This window comes from Solanum lycopersicum, chromosome 8 (genome assembly GCF_036512215.1).
Source record: "Solanum lycopersicum chromosome 8, SLM_r2.1".
Lineage (NCBI taxonomy): Eukaryota > Viridiplantae > Streptophyta > Magnoliopsida > Solanales > Solanaceae > Solanum > Solanum lycopersicum.
The window spans coordinates 66,850,510-66,876,345 of record NC_090807.1 but is presented as its reverse complement, the minus strand read 5'-3'; the positions used below and the strand labels follow the sequence as shown (position 1 = coordinate 66,876,345).

The window sequence follows — 25,836 nt, the reverse complement described above, 5'->3', positions numbered from 1 at the left end:
TCAATTTGAAATTCATATTTACAAATATTAAAGCAGTAATTTGTTATATTGGATCAAGTTTTAAAAGTACTTCGATAAAAAACTATTTTTCTATCTGTCTACTACTCAAAAACATTATATTTTTTTCCCGAAAAAACTTGACCAAAATTTAAAAAATTGATATTCATTGAATCTATATTCAGAAATAGTTTTATAATATTTATTTATTGATGATATGAATGTGAATGAAGATATAGAAAGGCAGTTGAAAGGTAGTTAGTGGATGACTTAAGCCAAGTCAATTTGTGCGTCTTATTTATTTTAATTTATTAAAGTGGGGTTGGTTATCTTTATATGTATTAAATTTTGCAACTTCCAATTGGATCAATTTGAAGCCACCATTATTATTTTTCTTTAAAAAAGTAAAATAAAATTGGTAGTGTGAGAGATGGAAATTACAAAGAGAATCGAATCTTTATTAATAATATAAAAGTTCAAATAGTGAAATAAGTGAATGACAAAAAAATGTTACATAATATAATTAAATAGATGAATTAAGTAAATTTTAACAAAAAAAAAATAAAATGCAACAGTAGAACTTTACGAGGTAGCTACCATGAAGTTTGACTATATAAAATAAAATAATATGATTCTACTATATTATAAAAGATTGACACCTCGTTGGAGCATAAGTACCATCTTTTCAACAACAAAATAACCTTTTCTTGGACCCATATATCAAGAATTCTTCATATTGAAAATTTCAAAACTTCAAGAAAAAAAATATCCATTTGGATTCTTCTTATTTTCTTGGTTGGACCCATTCTTTGTTAATGAATCGAAGTGAGACAATTTCTTTTACTAAAACAAAGACACGTAAATAAGAAAATAGGGTTAAAAAAAAGGACATTATTTTGTGAGTCATTAATATTGAAAGCTCATGACATTAAAGTTTGAATCGTGACTTATGGATTGTTCAATTTTTTCTATGATGTCTCAAGATTTAGACATGATAAAATTATTTTTAAAAACATGATCTTTCAATCAATTTTAAAGTTGGATATATTAACGATTCATTTATTAACTCAATGTTGATTTACTTAATTATAAGTAAATCTAAAAATTGATCAAGTTTGAATAAAATTAGTAGCACAAACTTATCTATGGGAAACTTGTCTTAAAATAACTTTATTTTTGTTTAATATTCAATATTCTACACAGGAGCAAAACATGATTGTCGTTTGTGGATTCGAACGAATTTAATAGCCTTTTTTTTAGATTCTACATTTGTACTAGAAAATTAAGCAATAATTTATGACCTCCCTAACAAAACTAATTGACAGCTCAATGGTAAAGAAGGAGAAAGAAAATCCAAATTCCTAATGATGGTTCCTCCTCAAACTCTACACCAAGTTTGCTATTGGGACCATGACATTAAATGTTGGAAAGTTAATACGAAGATATAAATCATAACTATATGAAAATATCCATTGATTCTTATAAATCAATAACATAATTTTTATTGTATCATAAGTTCAAAACTAATTGAATTGAGTTGTGGTCCAATGTAGTATATAAAGTGCAAAAAGATAATTTTTTTTTAGGGGTAATAAATTTCTTGTAAAACTTAAGTGTCTCAAATTTCATATATAATTTAAAAGATACTTATGCCTTCTTCCTGAAAAGAATATTAAAATAATATATCTTTATGAACTTTTTAGTATTTTATTAGAAAATAATAATAAATGAGTTTTGTTTGGTAAAGAGATTTTTTAGTGGCTATTAGCTACTTTAACCTTGAAACTCTCTTTTATCATGTAACCTTTTTAGTTGTTAGGATAATGGTCATTTGTTCACTAAAAAACAGATTTAATTAGGCTAACAACAATAATATATTAATATAATAAGCATGTCTGCGACTTCTAATAATATAAGATATGATTTAATATCTTGTTATTTTAGACTATAGATCTATATTTTTGGAATAAATAGATTATATTCGATAAATCCTCGTTATAAAAGATAAATTATTGAAATAAATTATTAAAAAAATATAAATCTACCAAGCTATAGCAAGTTTGGGCTGGAATGAATTTTGATGGGTTTATCTGATTGGGCCTATACAACATAATCCAATCTTCTATTTTATTTTATTATTTTTTGGGAAAAAATGAAAGTTTGAGATTTAATTTTCATAAATTCACATAATTTCTAATTTGGAGATCTTGATTTTTCTATTTTGAGTTTCTTTTAACCCCTTTTAGCTCAATAGTTTGATGAGTCATTTGCATAAATACTCTAATTGAGAAGTATCTTTTATTTTGATGGTTTTTAATTTTTTGTTCTTTAAACACTTTAAATAATCATAAATGATTGAAGATCTTGTTAACACCTAAATAATAATTAAAAATTATATATTTTTTATTTGATGCAAGTTTATACTTTTCCATCAGAATATAACAAAATTTATTTCACATAACTTATTTCAACATAACTAGTAGAGGCAAAATTTCAACTCCATAACCTAATTATGTCGTAAAAAATATAACTTTATTCATGTAGACTTCATAAAGAAAATATCAAATAATGTTATATTCAATACTACAAAATAGAACCTTTCACTATATAAACAAAACAATCAAAGAAAAAAACATATATTACTATACAACAACCAAATCATGATAATTACGTATACATAAAAATTAAAGTACTTTGTTAGACTCATTTTTTTTTATTTAACAAATCTCATTTATTATTATCACTGGCAATCAAGATCCTGAATTGCACTAATTGTCAAATTAATAGACATAGTACAACTCAAATCTACAGTTTTTTTCCATCTAAATACTCTAAACACTTTCAATTTTCCTCTCATTTTAGCTTCACTAATCACTGGTAAAATCCCAGAAGTATTATTAATTCTTGATGGCAAATTAATATTTGCTATAACATAAACTTTTTGCGTCGAACGACGTCGTGCTTCTCCATCGGGAATAACGAATCGTCCAATAGTTGTACCTTCCGCAGTATTAATAGTACCTAAGGTACTATCATAATCGTAACGCCAAAAATTCCGATTCCTTAAAAAAACTTGCGCGGAGAAATTAATCATCCCATCACCATCGTTCGTTATTCTGATATTCTCGATCCTGATTTTTGGCGATTTAATTCGAAGGAAGGTGAAGGAAAACAGAAGAATAATTCCAGTAAGAAATATTGTGAGGAGAAAAATATTTCTGAGTTTTTTCTTCCTTCTTTGATTATTTGATTGGAAATTAGTTGTAGCAAATTCTGCATCACTTCTAGGCATAATATTTGATGGTGCTAGTGGGTATTTTTGGTCAGTGGCCATTATTTTTGCAATTTGGAGAAAAAAATTTATGCGTTTTTTTTTGAATTGAAGTTATAAAGGAGGTGTGTTTATTTATATAGTATAGTTAATGTTTTCTGATAGAGACATTTTTGTGGAAAATGTTAATAGCCACATATATAATTTATTTAGTCTTTGTGTCTATGTTAATATTTTTCTATGGCTTAGACATGTGGATTTGATAAAATTGACTTCAACTGTATTGTTTGTTATTCAGTAATATGTTCAATTTTAATTAGATTTGAATTCGTGCTACGTAGAATACTTAAAGATGATTAGATTTTTTAATTTTTTATCTAATACTAGCATTGAATTCGGACTATATTCAAGTTTGTGTTTTGCATGATTTATTTTTCCGAACAACATTTCTAACTAGATCTTTTTAATTTTTAGGGATTCAAACCTGCAATATGTTATTTTGAATCATTCCACTGCCACCAAATGTTTATAACGCTTTTAGTTTTCAATTTTCATCGCTATTTTATTTTAAATATTTTTCCTAATTTGACCTTTCGCAAAACAAAGCCCCTAATTTCCTTTTCATTGCATATATCTTTCCTCCTTTTTTTCTTTTCAAAGATAACTTTCTAAAATTTGTACTATTATTTTTATAACTTTTTAAGGGTATATTTATTATTTTAACAAAAATAACTCATCAAATAATTAATCATATTTATTATTAGTTTTAACATATGTTATTTAAAAACGTAATTGTTTATTTATATAATATCAATTTTAACACTTAAAATTACTTATCAACACCTATTATTTGACAAATTTCGAATCAACTAATTCAAACAGGCTCTAATTAGTTTGGAGCTTTGATTTTTTATCAATTAAATTTTGGTTCATAAATTGAATGAGTGTGACAAGAATTTTTAAAAAACAAATGAAAGTAAACTACGAATATTGACCCACAAGGTTTTCTTATTACAACATTATCTCATTCAACTTTTAAAAATTATAGAAAGAACATTCATTTCAACTTCATTGGAAAAAAAAACCTTCAATTGTATGCTAAATAGTTCATTTCAACATTATCTCATTATTAAAAAACTTTTACCTCATTCAAGTTTTAAAAACTCTAATTGTTGCCAACTTTGCCCTTACAAGTTCACTAAATGGCACATATCCTCATTTTATGAGTTTCAGTTCTAGCCAATTTAAGCTGTTATGCTCTAAGTTAAGGCTAGATATTAAATAAATTTTGAGAACAAATGTTAAATGAAAGGTCATTTTCTCTAAGCACACACAGTTGCCTACCGGTAGCCTAAGAGAGAAATAATTCTAACTATGTTATATAAATTGAAACATATATAAAACGTATTATCAGAGTTGATAGCTCCTCGTAACAAAATTTTAACATTTATATTGGAGGGTACATAGTAGACTAATGGAAGTTCTATAAAGTACAAACTATGCTGCCCAGGCTACTTGTGTAAATTTTGTTATGAAAACGAAACATTTGTTATTAGGTATATAAGGTTGCCTATTCTTCTTATTTTTTAAAAATATGCAATTTACAAAAAATATAATAAAACATAGATTGAAAAAGTCCTCTTAGACCAAAATTATAATTAATTTTGGCCGTCATTTGGGAGCTATTTTAAAAAATAGACTATCCAATTTTTATATATGGGTTCTAGAATTTGACGAAACACCTCTAGATAGAATTATGAATCAGCTAGTTTTTGCAACAATTCTACAAAGGAAAATGTTTTTCATAGTAATGTTTTTGAGAAAATAAGTTAGAATCTTATGTTTGATTGGTAAGTGAAAAATATTTTTAGTGTTTAGTTGGCAAAAGAAAAATATATATTTGTTACTAGAGAATAGATATACTGTTTAGAAAAATAATTTTTGACTCGAATATCATCCTGATAACCTATACGAAACTCCACTCCAACACTCAAATTGACACGATCATGATGATCAAATCGAAATATGACCTTGACGCGCAACCTGATACCCAACTTTCAAATTGGGATTCAACCCCGACATTGGACTTGGACGATCGATTCAGAATCCGAACCAACACCTGAGATTCGATTTCGACTCTAGATTCAAAACTCGAATTCAACACCTGACTAGAAACCCCACCCGGCACCCAACTCAAAATCCTTAGTTGGGACTCGACACCGTTCCAACCTGAGCCGAGAGTTAGGTCTCAAATCGAGGTCAAGAGTTGAGGTCATGAATCGAGAACTAAGGTCAGATCACGAATTAGTATCGGGAATTGGTATTCAGAGTTAAGGTGACTAGGTGTGAGGTAGGAAAATTATTTTGGAAAATGCTTCCCTTACGGTTTGGAGGCACATTATTTTTCTTATATTTGAGAAAAATAAATTAATTTAAAAAATATTTTCCAAAGCATTTAAGCCGAGAATTCATACCAAACACAAGAATAATACAAATTACTTCCTCCGTTTCAAAAAGAATGATCTCCTTTTCTTTTTAGTTTGTTTCAAAAAGAATGAGCTCTTTCTTTTTTTGGTAACAAATTTCCACAAGACATATTTAAGGCCACAAGATCAAAAGATAATTTTGTATATTTGACCTAACTTTAATTTATGATCACAAGATTTAAAAGTCTTATTTATACTCTTAAATTTCATGCCAAGTCAAATCAGGTAACTTCTTCGTGAAACGGAGAATTTGGGTAATCTATCACTATACTAAAACTAAAAACTATTTAAACGCGGTTCTCAATTAGTCTTTTTAGTAACAAACCTCAAATTGGTTTAACATTAATTTGGATGAAAAAGTATACAAATTTGACTTCCAAAATGAAACCGTAGGCTTGACTTGTCCTTTTTTTTTGCCCAACTTCCTTCTAAATTCCAGAATTATTTGCACCAAAATGTCAATATAATTAGCTTCAAAACCTCAATTATCTACCTTAACTAGTTTAATTACTTGTTCAAAAGAAACTAATAATTCCTAACTAGAGAGGTGAAGTCAAAGAATTTCACTATAGAGCTTCAAAATATAAAGTATAGAAACAAAATGTAAAATGAACATTCGACAACGCATAAGAAATATATTGTCCATATATATACTATACGGTGTAATTTTTCGTTACAGAAAATGATTTGCATGAACCCTTTCTGTTCCCTCTCTCGACCATTGTCTTAGGCTCCTAGCTAGTTGGAACTTCCCTCAAAATAATGTCTCACCCCCACAGGAGGTCCTTTTTTTGGGGGGATAGGGGCGGTGAAAATCGAATAGAGACGACTAATTGTGTGGTTAAAAAAAAAATTGTTGCTAAAAAAAATGGTACCACTAGTGACTACAAAAAAAACCTAGGTTGGCAAATGATTTTAAAGGGATTACTTATGGAACAACTGCTAGGTGAGCATTTGGACTAGAGGCCCAACAAGATCAACGAAACTTGTAGATCAAGATTGGGCTTCCATGACAAATGTACTCTTCTACTAAACACTAAGATAAGAGCAATTTAACATGTTGTATAAAGTTATTTGCAGCATCATTTGAGCTGTTAATTCTATTTACTTTGAATAATTGTCTTTAACTATCTTTAAGCTCACCTTATATAGTATAAATATTTGACACCTTCTGTAAAAGATGTATGCTTAACCATGTCACTTATACTGTATGATAAAAAATGGAGTAATTGCTAACTTAATAAAACTGACTTGCTACTCACTAATATAACAATTATATCTCAAACGCATACAAGTTGTACATGATAATTTCTATCAATAAAAAATCTGTGAGATTTTGATAGGACGTTGAGAAAAAACTTGAAGGAAATACAACAAAATCAATGAGATTTTTCCTTTGATAGTACCTTTCTCCAGATTAAATAACTGATAAACTTTACTAATAAGAATTGCATATACACGTATTTTCTATCCTCTAATCTAATAAGTAGTATATTAAAATACCCCAAAAAATAATCACAACGCAAAAGAAGAAGAAAAAGTAGTTACTACATAGACATTTTTTGGAAGGATTCTCTTAGCCCCATTATAAGTTCCACCAACAAAGCTATCAGTCCCCCACTAGTCCTACTTATATTATCTTCTTCTTTCAAAATTGTATTTTGTTATCCCCATTCAAGCAATGAGTGTCTGTCCTTTCATGCTTGCCATTTTCAGTGTTTCTTTATCAAGAAGGTCAACTTCTTATTAGCTGTATCCCAATATTCTCATTTTTCATGTGTATCATGACCATTCAATTGTCATCTTTTTTTTCCTCCCATATTCTAAAGTCATCTGACCAAAGCAGAGTCTCCCTTTAGGAGTTCTGAAGTTTGGTATGTGATAACAGATGACTGAATATAAAAAACCTATACACATCTTATTGGTATGTATTTTCTCTTGAAATAGTCTTCTTCCTATTATGTACAATTTATCTCTGACTTATTCCTTACTAATGTTATCTCTTCAGTAGAATAATCAAATAAGGTACCGAAGATAGATGTGTGTACCGTTGATGCAAGATTAATCATACTCCAGGCCCTTCTAAAAATGTTCTTTGTGAAACTCGAACTTTGTTGTGCCCTTTTGGTTAAACTCTTTGCAGAGTTGGCTGAGTTCTTTAGCTAATATGGGTGCACCACAGTAGAAAACTCCTGCTCGAAAACACCAAACTTGGAATCAACTAGCCATAAAACAATGACAATTTTCAATGTCGGACACGTCAAATGATAATCATACCTATTCTTGCATTTGCATGCTTGGTTAAGGTCTTGGAAAATACTTTCCTCCAATTCGGCCTGGCGAAATGTGTCCTCACCTGTTGATAAATAGTAATCAGCGAGAAATTCAATAGCTGAAGCAACGTTAGGCATCGATTAGTTATTTCATGTCTAATAATATCCTAACTTTTGCTAATGAGTAAGGTCTAAAAGGAAAGAACTTACTGCCTAAAGACTGAATTGAGTTTAAAAAATATAACTTCAAGCTGTTAAATTACTTACACTGGTGCCTGATACAATATCAACCCCATTCTTAGCATGGTTAAGTGCCTGGACCATGGTAATGAGAGCTGAACGTGCATCCCCTTCCTCATAAACACTCGTCAAGTAGTTATGCATCTCGATGACACCCTGAACATCATGGGAATATCATAAATATTGAGATAGAAAGGAAATTACTTGAAATTCTGGGCATTTTGCATTACCCTTTGATCAAGTTCAGCCACTTCATTCATAACACCTTTGAACCAATCAAATGATCCTTGCTCCCGGGTCACCCAATAAAAATATGCATTTGTGGTTTTTAGAGTACTCTTTCTCTTTTTTGGAGAAATCTTGTTGAGAGCTGGTTGTTCACTTGTTGCAGCACTCATGTCCGAGTTTCCACTGAAATCCGAGACTAAATCCTGATAACAGAAAATAAACATTTCATCACGCTATCTCGAGAAGACAACAAAAAGCAGAATAAGACAGAAGATGCACTGTGACATGACAAATGAAGAAACTCACTGCTTGCTCCTCCATTGCGACGATGTTTTTGAGCAAGTCTTTCAGGATACTTATAAAGGGAGTTGCTCCAATGCCAAGACCAACAAGCAGTAAGACATCATACTTCCGGTAATCTTGTGCTGGAGCTCCATAAGGTCCATCTATTAATAGCTTTGGCAAACTGAAATTCAGGAGTAACCCTTTGCATTAATAATAATAATACCTCCAAGTTTACTCATATACTTACCCGGAATCTTTTGATTCTTAAATATACACGGAAACTAATCTCCATTTAAGTTTAAGTCCTTGTAGAATTATACCTTGTTTTGGTGTTTTCGTCAGCTCTGAGCAGGCCACTCTTTCCAGCCTCTGGCTGCTCGCAAGCCTCGGAAAACACTCGCTTGAGTTCTTGAGTCCAGTCACCAAGTTGTCGGATATGAATGCTCAAGTAGTCATCCCCAGGAGCTGAAGTAATGGAAAATGGATGCCTGGATATTGAGCATGTAGAATCTCAGCAAAGAAGCATACTTATTACTTAAGTCTTATCAAATGTTTAGGACAATATTGGAGATAACTAAGATTTGCATCCCCCTTCCCCTGCCTCCCATTCTGAACTCGGTTCACATATTTTATCACCATACTACACTTCCATCAAAGTGCTAGTTTCACTATTCAAGAGAGAGAACAGGGTAAAACAAACAACTCTAAATTGGTGCAAATGAGAAACTGTGGTGGTCGTGTAATCTAGTAAAATTGGAACTTTTTGTTCTGTAGGGTAATGAAGTTCACTAAAATCTAAATGCTTTGAATCACTAACCACTCGAATGGAGAAACAGCTGGACACTGGACAAACATATACTGTCCACTCTTGTATCGAAATTGCGGAGGCTTAGACATTTGCAGAGTAAGGACATTTCCAGGATATATTGCTACCTGCAATAAATTGTTTAACTTCAATAAATGAATAAAATGGGAGAAAAAAAATGTTTGATTCAGCATTTGCAGTAAGGGAAATGTTATTCGTGAAATTTAGCTACAAAGCATTAGTCTACTAACTACGACTTGTAGTATGTTGAATTTAGCTACTAAATGTTTACTAGTATTTTCTATGTATAACTCTACCTGTGTAAAGTGTGAGCTCACATATCTGGACGATTCCAAGTCTAGATCAAGGAGTAGAGTTGTAGTAAGATGACATTCAGAATAATATTAGTAGGAGTAATGCATGATGAATCCGCATCCCCTAACTAGCTTGGGTTTAAGGTGTAGTCGTTGCTATTATTGTTTTCTATTCTGTTTTTTTTTTTCATTTTGTGATTGAATTTCACCATGTGAATTAGCTAGGATGTCCAACATTAAAATCAGATCATATAAAGAACCCCCTGATTCCAGAAATCTAATGCAAGTGAAACAAAATGCTAATTTCAGAAGCTTACTTTTAGAAGCCGGACACTGTATAAGCCTGATCGGAAGAATCTAAGAGTTCTTTCCCCTGCGTAAAGAAGTACAGGAACTGCTATATACATCCATGTCTGAGAGCAAATACATGTTAATGGCATGAAAACAATAAAAATTACATCAATATTATTAAAAAGGGAGAGCACAAGAATTCAGAAGCTATACCGTTTTGGAGTACCAGTTATGCACAAGGTAGAGGAATGTGCCATGGATGATCAGTACGATGTAGACAATGATGAGAAGGTGGTGCGAGTACCAGAACGCATTGAAACCAGTGAGTCTATCAAAAGGTTTGGGTAACTTAATGAGGCTCCGCCTAAACCATCGCGTTGCAAGAGTGAAAGCAATGGCCATGAGGATTACCATAACTATTCCAGTCACACCCTCCACTCCTTTAACAAGATCTATGTACTGAGGCTGGCTTGGGCCAAAATCATTCACCAAATATTTCTGATAATTCGTACTATTTGCATGTATAAGCTTTGGGAAATCACATACAAGGTGATTACCGGCATGGAGTATGATACCAGTGACAATGGCTGCAGCAACAGTCTGCACACAGTAAGAATATTAGAGCAAATATAAACCTGCCTATTGCAACTTACAAATTATCAGTGGTCTTAGTAAAGGAGAATGAAAAGGGGCAGCCTACCTTGTGAAAGTTTATGTTGTCATCAAAGGGTACAAAACAGCTCAATTTAGTAGACCTGAGGAATGTAATGGTGTTCCTGCATACTGGCAACAATATTAAAGCCATGTTGAACTTGAGAGTCTCAGCAGCACCCTTAGCTGTTAGAAGGCAATAACCCATGACTTGAAATGCACTTTTCTGTTTGTACTGATAGAACTTCCAAAGAAAAAGTCCAATCATTATCAAAATCCACAAGACCAGAACCCAAATTCTCTTCCAATTCTCTTGCAGTGAATAGACAAGTTTTGTGCTCATTCTTCTTATTGGGCTTCTCTTCCTCAACCCTTGCAGATTTTGGCTCAAAGCTTGGCTTGTGTAGCTTAGTGCTTGACTGTAGTTGAGGTAAGTGTCCTTTTGGAGGAGAAGTGTTTCCAGCTGCCATAGCTGCATTATCAACATGATAAAACACAACATGTTACTTATTGTCATGGCATCATGCTCAGTAAATCAAGGATAAATGTTACAATATGCTTATTCATCCATAAAAGGGTCTCAATCTAAAAAAATTTAAGTCATTACAAGTTATTAGTCTTATTTTTCAAATTATTTATTCCACTGATTATGAAATTTACTTTTAGTTTCATGACAAGAGGTGTTCGGATCGATTGATCACACCTGGACTACTACATCACATATTTGCTGTTTTACTGTCCTTCCCTTACATAACTATCGAATAAATATGTTCCTCGATTCACCAAAAATATTACTTCATCCCATATCAAATTTTCTAAATATTCTTGGAAGATCCAATACATTTCCATCAACAACTTAAAAAACCCAACACAATCGAAAACGAAGTAGTAATCACTTAGTATTATTATAAATCATTTTTGGCGAATTTTATTTCAACTATTATTTCTTCCCTTTTTTAAAACTTGCGTTGGCGAAAGACATTTTGTGTTCACGTGTTTGAGTGCTCAAAACGCGCATTTGATGCACAAAGGGGAAGGTCCACATGGGATGTCAGGACCGCCAACAAAGGTAATGGTCGTATATTCTCCACCTTCTAATGATGGAGGAACCATAGACTTTGATAAATCAGAAAACAAGTGCTAGTAAGACTTAAAATGCAAGTATAGTCTAGAGTAAATATCAATTTAGTTGATAAATTATATTCACTCAAATTTGGAAAAAAGGAAATTTATATAATAAATAGAGAAAAAAGTAGGTGCATTATTAAAACTACTACACCTGCTTAAATTTAAGTTATATTAATTCCAAGTGGCCAATTTGAAGTTTGAACTAATACTTCACTTGACATTTTCAAAATTTTGAAAATGGTAGTAGGCATGTTTAGGTTATAAATCTTTTTAAGAGATGGAAAGTAGCATATATCTTTTTAAGTGATGGTTTTCAATAAATTAAAGTTTTTGCACTATGTCTTACTCCAGGTACATGACTGAATTTAGAAGCCAAAGTAGTGGGGGTGGGGTGGGTGGATAAATAAAATAAAGTATATAAACTAGTGCACACATTCTCATTCCACTATATTCCGTGATCAATCTTATTGCAGAGCATCCCCTAAATTATCATGTTTCTCTTAGTTTGATGAAGAACAAAATTTAAAATAAGAAAGATTTTTAAATTATATAATCTTAAATTAAGTACGTATAAATACCAAAATTCTCACTAATTTTTCTTTCAAAATGCACCTTAATTATGGTGGTATTAAACATATCAAGTAGGAGGCTAAAACTATGGAGTTATCGAATATAAATACCAAAAGTCTCACTAATTTTTCTTTCAAAATGCTCTTTAATTATGGTGGTATTAGACATATCAAGTAGGAGGCTAAAACTTTAGAGTTATCAAATATAAAAAGAGATTTTTTTTTTTAACAAACTAAAGAAAAAATAATAGTAATACTTATAAAATTTTAAAAAAGGATGATAAAATTGGTAAAAATTCATAAACTTCTGACCAAGGATGTGACAGCATTTTTCACTTTCCTAAAATATTGAAACTAATCTCAATCTTAATCTTAACTACATAAGGTAAGCTTAACCAACAAAAATTAGGTAGCGTCTTTCTTTGAAGTTTGAACAGATCACCTCCTTATAACTTCAGTAACCTAATTCTTTTCATATTTCATTTCACCTTCACTTTTTTTTTCCTTTTAGCAGATGAGCCAGCAGAAAATAGGAAAGAAATGAAAAGAGAAACTGTTGAACGACTACAATTTGGCAATTTATTTAGAAAATTAGAATGACAATGGTATTATAATATGGAAAAATATTTGTTGAACAACACGGTTTCTCAGTGTCACTCCTTTGTCGTCTAACAAACTTGGACTTTAAATAATCTTGCAAGTCTAATGCAATAAATTAGTTGCAACCATTTTGCACAAGTCAATAACCAATCAACTGATAGTAATTTACTTAATTATAGGAAGAGTTAGTCATGATAAGACGAATTGACGTGCAAGCAAACAAAAATAAAATAATTTGTGTTACTTTGCACCCCCCTTAACAAAAGGGGAAGGGTGAGAGGGTCCTACCTCAATGTAGCCAAGTCTTTCAGGATCTAATTCTTCCATGATCAGAGCTGCATACTCCTCTGCTTGTTCTTTTAATCTTGATAATTTGTTTGCAGAGGCACTTAGCATGATGATCTACATTATTCATCACACTAAATATTAAAAGGCAAATATTATCTGTCTGTCGTTTACAATATAATAAAGCTAATTTTACTAGTAAATATTGTTGCAGTATTGACTTCATCCATCTTTAATTAGAGATCTTGAATTCAAGTCTTACTTATGAAAAAAGTTTCTTACGACAAAGTATGAAATTAAAAAAAAATTCATACATATCCAGGAGATTAAAACATGTATAGATTGACCTATTTTAAATGTTTTTAAGCTAAAATGACTTTTATAAAAATATTTTTAAACACTTGCTTTTAGTCAGTATAACAAAAATAAGCAATATGTCAATGGCTCTAAGTTATCCTCCAAGAAAGTTTTATCACCTCAAACTATTTCAATTATCCTCCAATAAAGTTTATCTATCACCTCAATCTATGCCAAATGAAATTTAATTAGATAGGAGAATTGACTTGGTATTTAACAAAAAAAAATAAGAATTAGATTGTCAAATAGTAATATATATTGTTGGAATTTATATCACAAACTAAAAAATAATAAGAAATAAGATTTGGCTTGTCCACCCTTATTTAAATATGGAGTTTTAATCCATCAAATGTCTTTTCAATAATTTTTCAGGAACATAATTGGGCCAAAAGACATTTTATTTTAAAAGGAAAAAGGGAAGAATAAATAATTTTAAAAACAAAATATACTTGAATTAGAAAAAGGTTTGACAACATATAAAAGATATGTGTTTACTTGACAAAAACGCCCCCACCAACTCCAATGAAAACGATGTTTTAAGTAAGTGAAAAGATAAAACAAAAATGTAGGGATTATTTGCATAAAGAGCTTTATACATTGACGTTCCATTATTTGAACCAGACAAAAAAGTTTCTAGAACATGGTTAGCGTCAGACAGCAGACTAGAGAGATTATACAATGAATTTATATTAACAAAATACATTTATAATTATATTTGGAGTCGTTGATTCTTATAATTTTCTTATCTGGCTACCTAATCATCACGCCAAACACATATTATTTTATCCCATCACAAAAAAAAAACAAAGAAAAATAGGGATTATAAAGCCTAACCACTTCGTAGTATCGTTTTTAATTAAAAATGCATGTGTTTTGTATATGCATAATGAATTATTTATGCAAGTCAGTACGCTTTTTATAAGGCAAAGTCAGCGGGACATTTTAATGAAACCACAACCTGACAGACTGTTCTCCGAAAAAATTATTTTATAAAGGCTATGTTAATTTGAAAAAATAATCCTGAACTTAAGGTTAATCAATCAATTGCCTTCTTTCTCATAATTTCTTTAACCGTTAAAAAATTTAACACTGAAATTTAGGCAAGTTCATTTCTCGTAATCTGACCACAATATATTATTCTTTTGGAACAAAAAAATAAAAAATAAAAAAAACTAATCTATCTAACTTAATACGTATTTTTAAAACAAAAATATTAAGTTATTAATTTTTTATTTTTTTTAAAAAATAACATTCGCTAGTCACAATTAATACGAAATTTAAAAAATAAATTAGAACTTTTGAAAATTTTAATCTAAACACCTTTATGTTGCCATACATCATTTTCTTAAGGATAAAAGAGTAAATTATCTTTTCCAATTATAGGTACATAATATTTTTTTTAAATAAATTAAAAAGATAAGAAATTATTTAAATGAGATATAAGTAACAATAATCTTGAGATTAAATGTAAGATTATTTTATCTTACATTTGATAAAAAAATTTATTTCAAAATTATTTATCTAATCATTTATACTATAAGGATAGTATAATTTTTCTCACCATTTACGTACCAAACAACCACAAGTGAGCCACAAATGTTGTATATTCATAGAAATTCACTTATACTTTACTCAGAGGGAGGGAATATAGCAAAAAATAGTATACTGAATATTTACCTCTTTTACTTCTTCTTCACCAATTCGACCATCTTCATTCTTGTCCACCCTGTACCATACAATGAAAACCACAAGGATTGTTAAGTGCTGTAAAATGTAAGCACTATTGAGCCATTTGCACAAGTAATTACTCTATTAGAGAGATAATGACGTGCCACTTAAATATTCCGATTAGTTTTATTGTCAGTTGTCATGCAGTAGTGGATGAGTGTTCCACATGGAAAGCAAACAGTAAATTTTTCTCTCTCTCTTCACGTTTTGTTTACTAAAACTACTTTTCTCTAATTTTACTTTAAGATAATTAACTCTTATCTGATTACTACTAATTAATTAATTAAGTTAATGGTGCGTACATGTCGAAGAAGATCTGAAGCCGAGAATCGAAACTCTGATCGGTGATTTGAGACCAATACTCATACAATTCCTCTTTGCTAATCTTATCAACCTTCAATCTTCTTCTTCTACTTAAAGCATCAAACAATTCCAACGCAAATTCCTTTGAATCCTTCATACCTTTAACCAAATAATTAATCAAAATTAATGTAATTAATCTATAATTAAACTGTAGTGATCGCCGGCGTGAGTACTGACCGATGCATTGTGCGAAATCGGAACGATAAAGGTAACCGTCTTTAGCGAGCTTAGCGAAATTGTTTTCAACTTCATTCCATCCGTTAGTTTTGTTATTGCTGATGAATTTGAGTCCACGAAGAGCCTTGTGTGCGCTGGAACGAGTCCGGTCGAGCTGAGCACGCTGCCGACGTAATGCTCGAGCCGCTAAAGCCGAGTCTACACCGTTGCCTGTTCCGACGACAGCGTTTTGGAAAAACGACGCCGGCGAAAAAGCACGAGACGCATGTCCATGGCTCCATGAGAATCTCCTTAGCTCCGCTTTAAGCTCTTGCGAGAAATGCTTCGCTTTCGCAACAGCCTCAGCTTTCAACTCCTGTGAAAACTGACGAAACTTATTAGATGTACTCCGACGCATCATCGGCGATCGAGTTTCCGACGTCGACGTCACCGACGCCGGAGTTTCAATCGATGCTCCACCAATACCGACTCCGGAAGCAGGATCAGAACCATCAATGTTGATTACAGTAGCCGGTTCAACGCTCCGTAAAATAATCGTATCATCATCCTGAAGATCAAGTATAACTTCAACAAACTCCTCCGAAGCAAAACCGGAAATATTCCCGGAATCAGTTCCCGGCGATGACTCACCACTTAAATCCTTCCCGGAAGACACCGTATCCGACGTCCACCGGCGTTCATGCCCAGGTAAACCCCTCATCTGTCCCAAATCAAATGACAATAAATAAATATACGTTGAAAACAGAGTTTTCTGTAGAAGCCTGACCAAAAGAAAGAGAGAGAAATAGATTTGGCTTTGTATGAAAAGTTTTTCAGAGCTTTCTTAAAAATGGTGAGGAAGTGAGGGTCCTTTTTTAATTTTGTTAGAATAGGTTGAATTTATATATAAATAAAATTTTAAAAAGTACTAGTAACCATGCATTTGTAATTGTGGTGACTCGTATAGAATGAAACAGATGTTCATATCATAGTACCACATACTAATAGTAATAGTAGCACACGTAAAGAAAACCATAAATCGATTTCATCTCTCAACGTTTTTTAATCGAATTTAATAATATAATATCAAGTTTATTCGATAGCATTCAAAAAATACCAATAGCAAAACAAAAGAAATACATATAATAAAAATCACAAATTAATTTCTTCTATCAACATCTTTTCAATTAATCTTATTACATTTTACTTGACTAGTATAAATTATTATACGATAAGAAGTTTACTAGCATGTTCACAGTCAAATTTATGTCATAATATAGAGTGATTATTTGGCTTTTACTAATTTAATAATAGTAGAAACTTTAATGGATGAGTACCAAAAGTGGAAGAAAAAGATGTGTAATATATATAATTTGTTGATACTATATAAGAAATCATCATATTACAATAATAATAAAAAAGTTACTATAATTTATTAAAGATTATATTAGAGTAGTAAAATACTTATTCGATTTTATTAAAAATTATTGTATCTTTAATATTAAACTTGTATACACCTTATTCAGTACAATTTTGATATGTATACATTATTATACTACAATACGTACAATTTCGATATGTATACACTTCTATTATGTATACAACCTTAAATTCTAATCTGAAATGTATACATTTTGTTACAGGTATACACCATTAAATTATAATCTAAAACGTATGCACTTTGATATATATATGTTTGTGTTGATATGCATATACATCTAATATGTATTCACACAAAAGATATCTCAAAATAATTTCTTAAAATAAGTTATATACGATATCAATTTTTTTATAAATAAATACGTCAAATCAATAACAACTCACTAAAATATATTTTTCTATCGATTTTCGATTTATGAATTTTTTTGTCATTAACAGTTCATTTTTCGATTCATCAATAAAAATGTTCATTAAATAAATATATGAATTCTTAGTTTTCTAATAATTTAACGCGATATAGTGAAACAAGCAAATCAGTTATAAATGATTTGATATGTTGAAACAAGAAAAATAATATTTAATTATATATTAAATTATTAATATTTAATATTTATGAAGGGTAAAATAGTAAATTACTTTGTCTTAATGAGTTATCGATTTATCAAAAAAAATCCAATATGAAAAACCAACATTCAATCGATAATCTAATAAAAAAATTTATAAACCATTAAAAACTCATCAATCTAAAAGACGTAACCCTATAACATTTTTATCGATTTGATTTATCAATTTTTACATGCTTGATTTCAATTTTTCTACTCCCCAGACATGCATAACCCAATAGATCAATAGTATAAAACCCAATGGGCCAAACAACTAACCTAAATGACCCAAAATATAATTTTGAGGTTGATAATCATACATTGGAAAGAATTTAAGCTAATAATTCAAGAAGAAATGTGTTTATATTGCCTTTTCTTTTTATTTGTACGTATATGAAAAGGATGGGTAAAAAAATTTTTGATTAGGTCACAAACTTAGCTTGAACGAGTTGAATTATTGTTCATCAATTGAATGACTTTTGTTCAACTTATCCATCTTTATGTTTAAAACTATCAAATAACGTTGCATAAATAGAAACATAATACAATAGATAGAATTCATGCATGTTGAAAAATAATTGTTTATTTATTGTTCATAGTCGTGTTGGAGTCAGGATTTATAGTAATGTAAACTTCAAAAAGAAAAATTAGCTAAAAGATAGAAAATAATTGAACTTGTCTTATATAGTCCTATTTTAAAACTGGTAAAATTTCAAACGTTGTACAAATATTTCAATATTTTGCCAAATATAATTGGTATAAGAGAATATATTGACAATATAAATGTTAAGACATTGCTATATGTAACGTAACCAAATAATGGTTCATATTAACAAGACATTATATACATAATATATATTTAGACAAACAATAGTATAATTGTTTTTGCTTCTCCCGACATGTATGAATATTGTTATGGCCATTTCGTTTTTAAGTAGTTTTTCCCCCTTTTAATTAAAGGCTAAGATTTAACAACTTGCTAGATGTGAATTTATAAAAACTATAAAGAAAAATAAATGAACATTACTTAATTAGGTAAATTATAACAAAATTCAAACATAACGATGGAATTTGTGAGCTAGGACACACAAAAAAAAATCACCATTAACCTTTTAGAATTGATTACTTCCTTAGAAGAAACTAATAAAATTGAATCAATATAAAAAAGAAGAATAATTGATGCACGAGAATGATGTACACCTATTATCGAAAAATTATATATAAAATTAATTAAACAATGACACGTGGAATAACAAGAATAGGGAGGGTCTCTAACATAAAATGAAGACAAAAATACAACATCGTGAGGTGTAAAAGTAGAATATGAACTTGAATTTGGATATCTCTACTTTATTTTCTTTTCAGTCAAATCTCTTTCACTTTGTGATATTATTAAGGTAAAAGAATCATATTATAAAAACGCGTCAAAGTTTTATGAGGTTGAGTTTCTTCCACAATCGTAACAAAGTAACACAGTCCTCCATCAATTAATGTGGATCGCGTTGAAATAATCAGGATCTTTTTCATTTTTAATTATATATTTTGAATTCGAGTCTTGATTAATATATAGAAAAAAATTATATCAGAATGTTGATTCAAAATATTCCTACAATGCACTATCTAAATATATTTAGACTCAAATATAAATATTGAACAACGATCGAAAAAAAAAAAGTCCTCCACCAAGTCATTTGAGACACTGACCTCCACCTATGAATACCTTAGGTTGACAAAAAAAACTCTGACGATATCTATCGCTAATTCTTGTTTTTAATTGTTCTAGTGGTATTCTAACTTTATACAATGACATTTACTAGTGGTAAAGTTGTAAAATACTCGATATATATAGATATGTATATAAAACCTATAAAGTTATAATGTCTTGTATTATGAGGGTGCATAATAAATTGCCTGTTAACATGATATTTCAATTTTACATGTATAAGATTTTACAATGTAAATAGTTTCAAAAATATGTGAAAATGTTCATTGAACAAGATGAGATTGGAGTCGTTAATATGAGTTAGGCCGTTGGTTGGCCTAGTCTAACTCGGGATATAAAGATTTTTGGAGTTTAATTAAGAAAAGAATTTTTTAGCCCGGCCTGAATAAGTCTGCTGATTTATGGGGCTTGAGAAATATTGATAGGACCGGTCCGCAGACCAATAAAAATTAATTCAAAAATTTAATATAATAATAAAATTTAACATTTAAAAAAGTCCAAACTCAAAACAATTAGGTTAATGCTTCTATTTAGATCAAATATTTGTTAGAAAAAAATTATAATATAGACTTTGAAATTAGTTAAGTTTATAAACTTGTACATCATCATCCCCACTTTCCCTTGACTAGCTAAAATACAATTCAATCATATAGTGTTATACATTGGCCTACTCTACAAATTAATTAAACCTTACCTTAACCAATAATAATTCATGTGCATGCATGTCTTCATGACTCTGGAATTTTACTATTTTTCATATAATATAAGGTCACAATCTTAGGCCAACTGGCTTATATTATCCTCTTCTTCTTCAATATTCCTTTCCAATTGCCTAAATTGTATAGAAGTTTATGGATTTGTCAATCTTTTTTCTGAATCAGAATTTTTCTCTTTTTAGCTTGCACACTTTAATTTAGTTAAAGGTTTTAATAAATGTGTTTTTTAAATGACCTACCCCTATGTGGTCTCTTCTGAAAAATAAAATATCTTGTATGAGATAAGATTTGATGACAAATATTGATCTTCTAAAATTCAATTTTTTTGGTGTGCAAATAAAGTTTTAAGTTGGTTGCTAAAAAAATGGAGTTATACATAAAGGGTACTAATGATACATTTATTCGTGTGGCACTTTTTATTTATTTATAGAAATTCAAGCAATTTTACTCAATATTCAAACTATATCACATCGTATTAAGAGTATTTTTAAATTATGATGGTGAAATGATAGGATGAACGTTGTTTTCGATGTACATGCCGATTTTATTAATTACTACTTATAGCTTTGAAGACATAAATACAAACAAAAAAAGTCCGTTAACTTTGATGATCATAAATATTCGATTGATATAAGTTACGCAAAATGATCTCCAAATAAACCATGATGAGGTGATAAGTCAAATAAAACTTAATTAGGTTGAAGGAGAAATTATTGGATATGTCATCTTTAATAATATATCGATATATCAAGAATATGATTATATATAGGGGGAAAAAAATGTCAATCTTTAATAGTTTAAGTTGGAAATACCATAGTCTATTGACTGATCAATTTACATTTGAGGTTCTTAAATAAAGGCAAAATGAGTGGTTTCAATAAGTTGCTAAAACATACTAAAAGGCACTCAAAACTGTCTTTTTCATCCACAAAAAATCAGTCACTAAATCACAACGTAAAAAAATATGAACAAGGCTAGCAGAAAAAATGAATCACTGTCTCTCGAAAATAAAAACATATTCATATTCCATATTAAGTTTAATATAACAATTTAATTTTCATAGGGTGCAAGTTAAAGTGAAACATGTAATAATTAATATATCCAAATTATAAATATGTATATTAAGCATAATTTTATTAATCTGATACAATTATTAAATTGTAGGGAAAAAAATTATACCTTAATTTCTCTTTTAAATCTATTTTGGTTTGGAAGATTTGATAATTAGTAGGTGGGCTTCTAGAATCCAAGAAAATATAAAGGCCACGATTTTTTCTGTGGGCCCATTATGGAAGTTTCAAAATTCCATTTTTGAGTGTCAATTTTTTCACCAACTTTTAAATTTTTAATTTCTTTATGATTATTATTAATTGCCATTAAAACCTTATCTTAGCTCAACAAATTTCATTGACAATAAAATACATTAACATTTCTTTTTTGTATACACTCTTTGTTTTGGTAGAAATTAATGTAGGTTGACAAATATGTAAAATTCATCACTAGAAATGATGAGTTGAAAATTTTACTGAAATTTCTGTGAGCCAACGGTCGAAAAATAATCAGAGATATTTTATCCTATCTATGACCTCTTTTGTAGGGTTATACTGGTACTTTGTTGTTGTTGTTTGATTTGCTCAAACTATAAATATTTGTAGTATAAAATTTTATTTGGTTTACAATGTAAAATATTAATTATACTATTGTAAAAATAATAATTAAAACTATGAAAGAACTAGTTTAATTATTTTTTAAAATAAGGAAATTAAACTAATTAATGTCGTTCATGTTTTATAAAGTAATAGTATTTGTGGATTATTATATGTTAAACTTTTGAAATAATTTAAAATGAAAAGAGTGTCATAAAATAATTCAATATAAAAGAAATATATATTCTAAAGATTCCCATGTCGAATTGAAGTATGTGAAGAGTCTTTTGGTCATGTTCTTCCTAGTAATGAACAAAAGGAAAAAAACGAGGAATTAATAATTATTTTTGCCATTAAATATATGTTTTCTTTTTAATTTTTTTTATTGCGAGTTTTTTTTTTATTTCAACCTGATACTCGTATTTCTATCAAACTTAATTATATTTGAATACCGGGAGTCCACTCAAAAATTTCTATTAGGTTGCAATACACCGGGCTGCTTCTTTGTTCTATCATGATTGGGCGGACTTTCCCTCAGGAATACACAAAAAATCTCTATATGATAAAACGTAGCAACAATGACAATAACTTATATTTAACAAATCATTAACTCAAAATATTTATTACTCTACCGTGTTTCATTAATTCCTACATGGTTATATGAAAATGTATAAATGTGTCAAAAGTTGGGCACTTCAAATGCACCTTTACCATACAAAAATAATAATGAAGACAAGACGAATGGAATATCATATAATTAAAAATATTCTCATAATTTTTTGCCACATCTTTTGTGTCTACTTTTGGAAACTTCCTATTGTCTTCACACAGTTCTAAAAAAGAAAAAAGGCAAAAAAGGATAAATTAAGTTTGGTTTATTAATATCTAGAAATTTATTTTCAAAAGAAATAAATTGTGTGCTTGAATTAGTTTTTTAAGAAAAATGTTAGATGGGAAAAGCCTTTTAATTTTCTATTTATATATACACACATATGGAGGAACATATTTTTTAATGAACAATCATATATTGTAAAATATAAATCATTTTTTTAGTATTTGATAAACATATTTAAAATGTAAACGTAATTTTGATAAAAAAAGAACTATAAACTATTGATATCTTTCTTGAATTCAGGTTTTATATCATTTTGAATCACGATTTCAAACGTTTATGACTTATTCTTATGATAATTGTCATAGAAAAAAATAAGAGAGCTTAATCTAAAAAAGCTAATCTATTAGGTGAAAGAGTATATTCAACTTAGTACTCATTACTATTTATCTCCTTTAATTATAATCAATAAGGAATAACCGACAAACCATAGTAACATATGCTTGTAAATCATACTATATAGTATGCAAAATATGAAGTATTTTTTTTATTATTAAAGGTTTATAACAAAGGGATTTTGAATTAAAGTAGAAAAATACTTGTGTCCCATGATAAAAAAAAAACATTTTGACTATGTTGTTTCTGATTATGAAGAAAATACTATTTTTAGATTCTTTTTTCTAAAAAAATCATGTTAAGTTCGTTAAAATATATTTTTTATTATAAAAAAATAAGTTTTATTAGTGATGATTTTACATAGTCCACGTTAAGATAATATTTTTTATTTACTTATTGAACCGCAAAAATTATTAAAAAGAAAAACTCATCTATTTTATTTTTAAATGATGGAAAATATTTTCCTTCCGTATAAATTTATGATGTTTGGGGACCAAAAATTTCTAGGTCATTTTTGGATTATCTGGAAAATTGAGTGAAGGGAAATTAATTCAAAGGAATAATCACTTTTACCCCACATGAATTTGAACAAATACAATTTCATAACTTGTACTTTACGTTAAACCATTTATCTTTTCCACGTATGGAACTAAACATTTCATAGTTTACCAAATTTGCCCCAACTTTTTCTATGTGAAACTAAAAATATTAAAGTAAGACCATTTTATAGCTTATATGTATGGTAACTAAATGAATTATCCACGTTTGTTTAACGTTCGAAGCTACGACGAAGCTAGGTGTGGGTTCGAAAGTAAGGTAGTGGAAGAAAGTATCTAACAAAATTGATTGAAAACTTAATAGTAAAGAAGTAGAAAGAAATTTTCAAAATCCTAAAATATTTAATATTGGTTTCGCTTCTGGACTTAGAAATTGTGATGGAGTAAGTACTTAACTAATTTTTATCAGAGAGGTCTCAAAATTTGAGCCCCAACAATGAAATCGCCTTTGATAAAGAGTTTTTTATCTATCTAAAATAAAAGTTCCTGACGAAAATCTTAATCAAAGCGAACATCAAACACCGAATACCAAGAAAATTAGATTCACGTTGTTTCTCATTTCAGTCATAATGAGCCATCGAAGTGATATTTTAAACCCAAAATCTAATAATTTTCACCTAAGATATTTTGATTAAAGAGAAATAACATTTTTAGTCCCTCAATTATTTTTGAACTCTGATTTTAATCCTTGATATATGATATATATTCAATATATTTGACATCAATTAATATGTGTGTTTTAAGCCTATTTTATATAGAGGTTATATTACTCTTGAATATAGCAAACATCAAGGGAGGAGGTAGAGTTTTGACTATAAATTCAGTTGAAACTTTGATGTAAGTCTGTATTTTCTTCAAAATCTATTAACTATATACAAATTATATATTTAGACCCACTAATTCAAAATAACTAACATTTCAAATTCATGTTGTACATCAAATCCACCTTTGAAACACACAAATAATTAATTAAGTTTATAAAGCTAATCAAAAGGAGAACTGAAAGAAGCTATAATTAATTATATCCCTTAGTTTTTTTTTGTATAATTTTCAACATGAAGCTAAGGAAGTTGATCCACCCAAGAAAAGAATGACACTTGATAGTCATGTAAATTACCAATACTTTACCATTATTGATTGGTAAGGGTTTTTTTTTAGAATAAGAAATGTAAATAAAAAAAAAAAAGGAAAAGGGGTTAATATATCGATAACACCTTAAAATTGTAAGTAAATTTCATTTTAGACATTGAAATTATTGAGTCTCTCAATTAAGCATCTGAATATGCATGATAACGTATTCTTATTAAATACTTTCGGTACAAATTTTTCGAAAATTTTGTGTATGCTCAAACGTCTATTGAATAGTTAAAGTTGACTATATAAAATATATCGTCTCCTCTAACTATTAATACACAGTTTAAACTTTTATTACTTATTAAAGCTAATGTATACAGTTAAAGAAAGTGTATCATATAAGGTTAACTTATTTATGTAATAATCGTTCTACTACCACGTGCAAAAGTTATTTCGAAATTTGAATGAAGTGTGTCTAACATGAATCTGTTATCATGTATTCATGTGTTTATATAAACATGTCATAATTTAAATAATGTTTAAATCAAATTTACTGATAGATTTAAAAAACGTATATACTACAAGTATTTTTAAACGAAGAAAAATCTTAGCTAGGTAGACTCCATATGAAGTTTACCTAGAAATGAATGTCATAAAGAAACCCACAAGATTCTACTGGGAGTAACAAACTTTTCCTAACAAATTGAAAAGACTCTAAGTTGCTGGTTGATGAAGTTATATAGTAGGTATAGATAGACTTTTGAAAGAGCAAAATATTAATTAAAAAAATCAACTTGGGTAAGTCATGCTTCCTAACTTTCCA

At 29.2% G+C, this 25,836-nt stretch overlaps 1 protein-coding gene across 3 annotated transcripts; it reads right to left on the bottom strand.

Annotated features, from left to right (window-relative positions):
* Positions 1-7,142: 7,142 nt before the first annotated feature.
* RBOH1 (NADPH oxidase) lies at positions 7,143-17,002 on the bottom strand. 3 transcript variants are annotated; one of them, XR_003247631.2, is made up of 14 exons: positions 16,049-17,002; positions 15,811-15,970; positions 15,458-15,506; positions 13,427-13,540; positions 10,891-11,313; positions 10,404-10,790; positions 10,217-10,312; positions 9,598-9,713; positions 9,101-9,268; positions 8,802-8,980; positions 8,498-8,698; positions 8,295-8,423; positions 8,032-8,110; positions 7,143-7,946 (listed from the first exon to the last, which is right to left on the bottom strand). XR_003247631.2 is itself a non-coding variant. In NM_001374505.1 (14 exons), exons 1-14 carry the CDS (start codon positions 16,746-16,748, stop codon positions 7,837-7,839), a joined length of 2,892 nt encoding a protein of 963 aa, NP_001361434.1. In that variant the 5' UTR covers positions 16,749-16,865; the 3' UTR covers positions 7,668-7,836. The 3 variants fall into 3 exon arrangements, 2 of the variants coding, with proteins under 2 accessions (XP_069143723.1, NP_001361434.1); NM_001374505.1 differs by having other exon boundaries at positions 7,668-7,946; positions 8,802-8,961; positions 16,049-16,865; XM_069287622.1 differs by having other exon boundaries at positions 8,802-8,961; positions 15,811-16,894.
* Positions 17,003-25,836: the final 8,834 nt, after the last annotated feature.

Coding starts and splice junctions, on each gene's coding strand:
- RBOH1 (XM_069287622.1), bottom strand. CDS start 16,748: ATGAGGGGTTTACCTGGGCATGAACGCCGGTGGACGTCGGATACGGTG. Junction 15,507..15,810: donor CTTCAGATCTTCTTCGACAT/GTACGCACCATT, acceptor TGTATGGTACAG/GGTGGACAAGAATGAAGATG. Junction 10,791..10,890: donor ACAACATAAACTTTCACAAG/GTAGGCTGCCCC, acceptor TACTGTGTGCAG/ACTGTTGCTGCAGCCATTGT.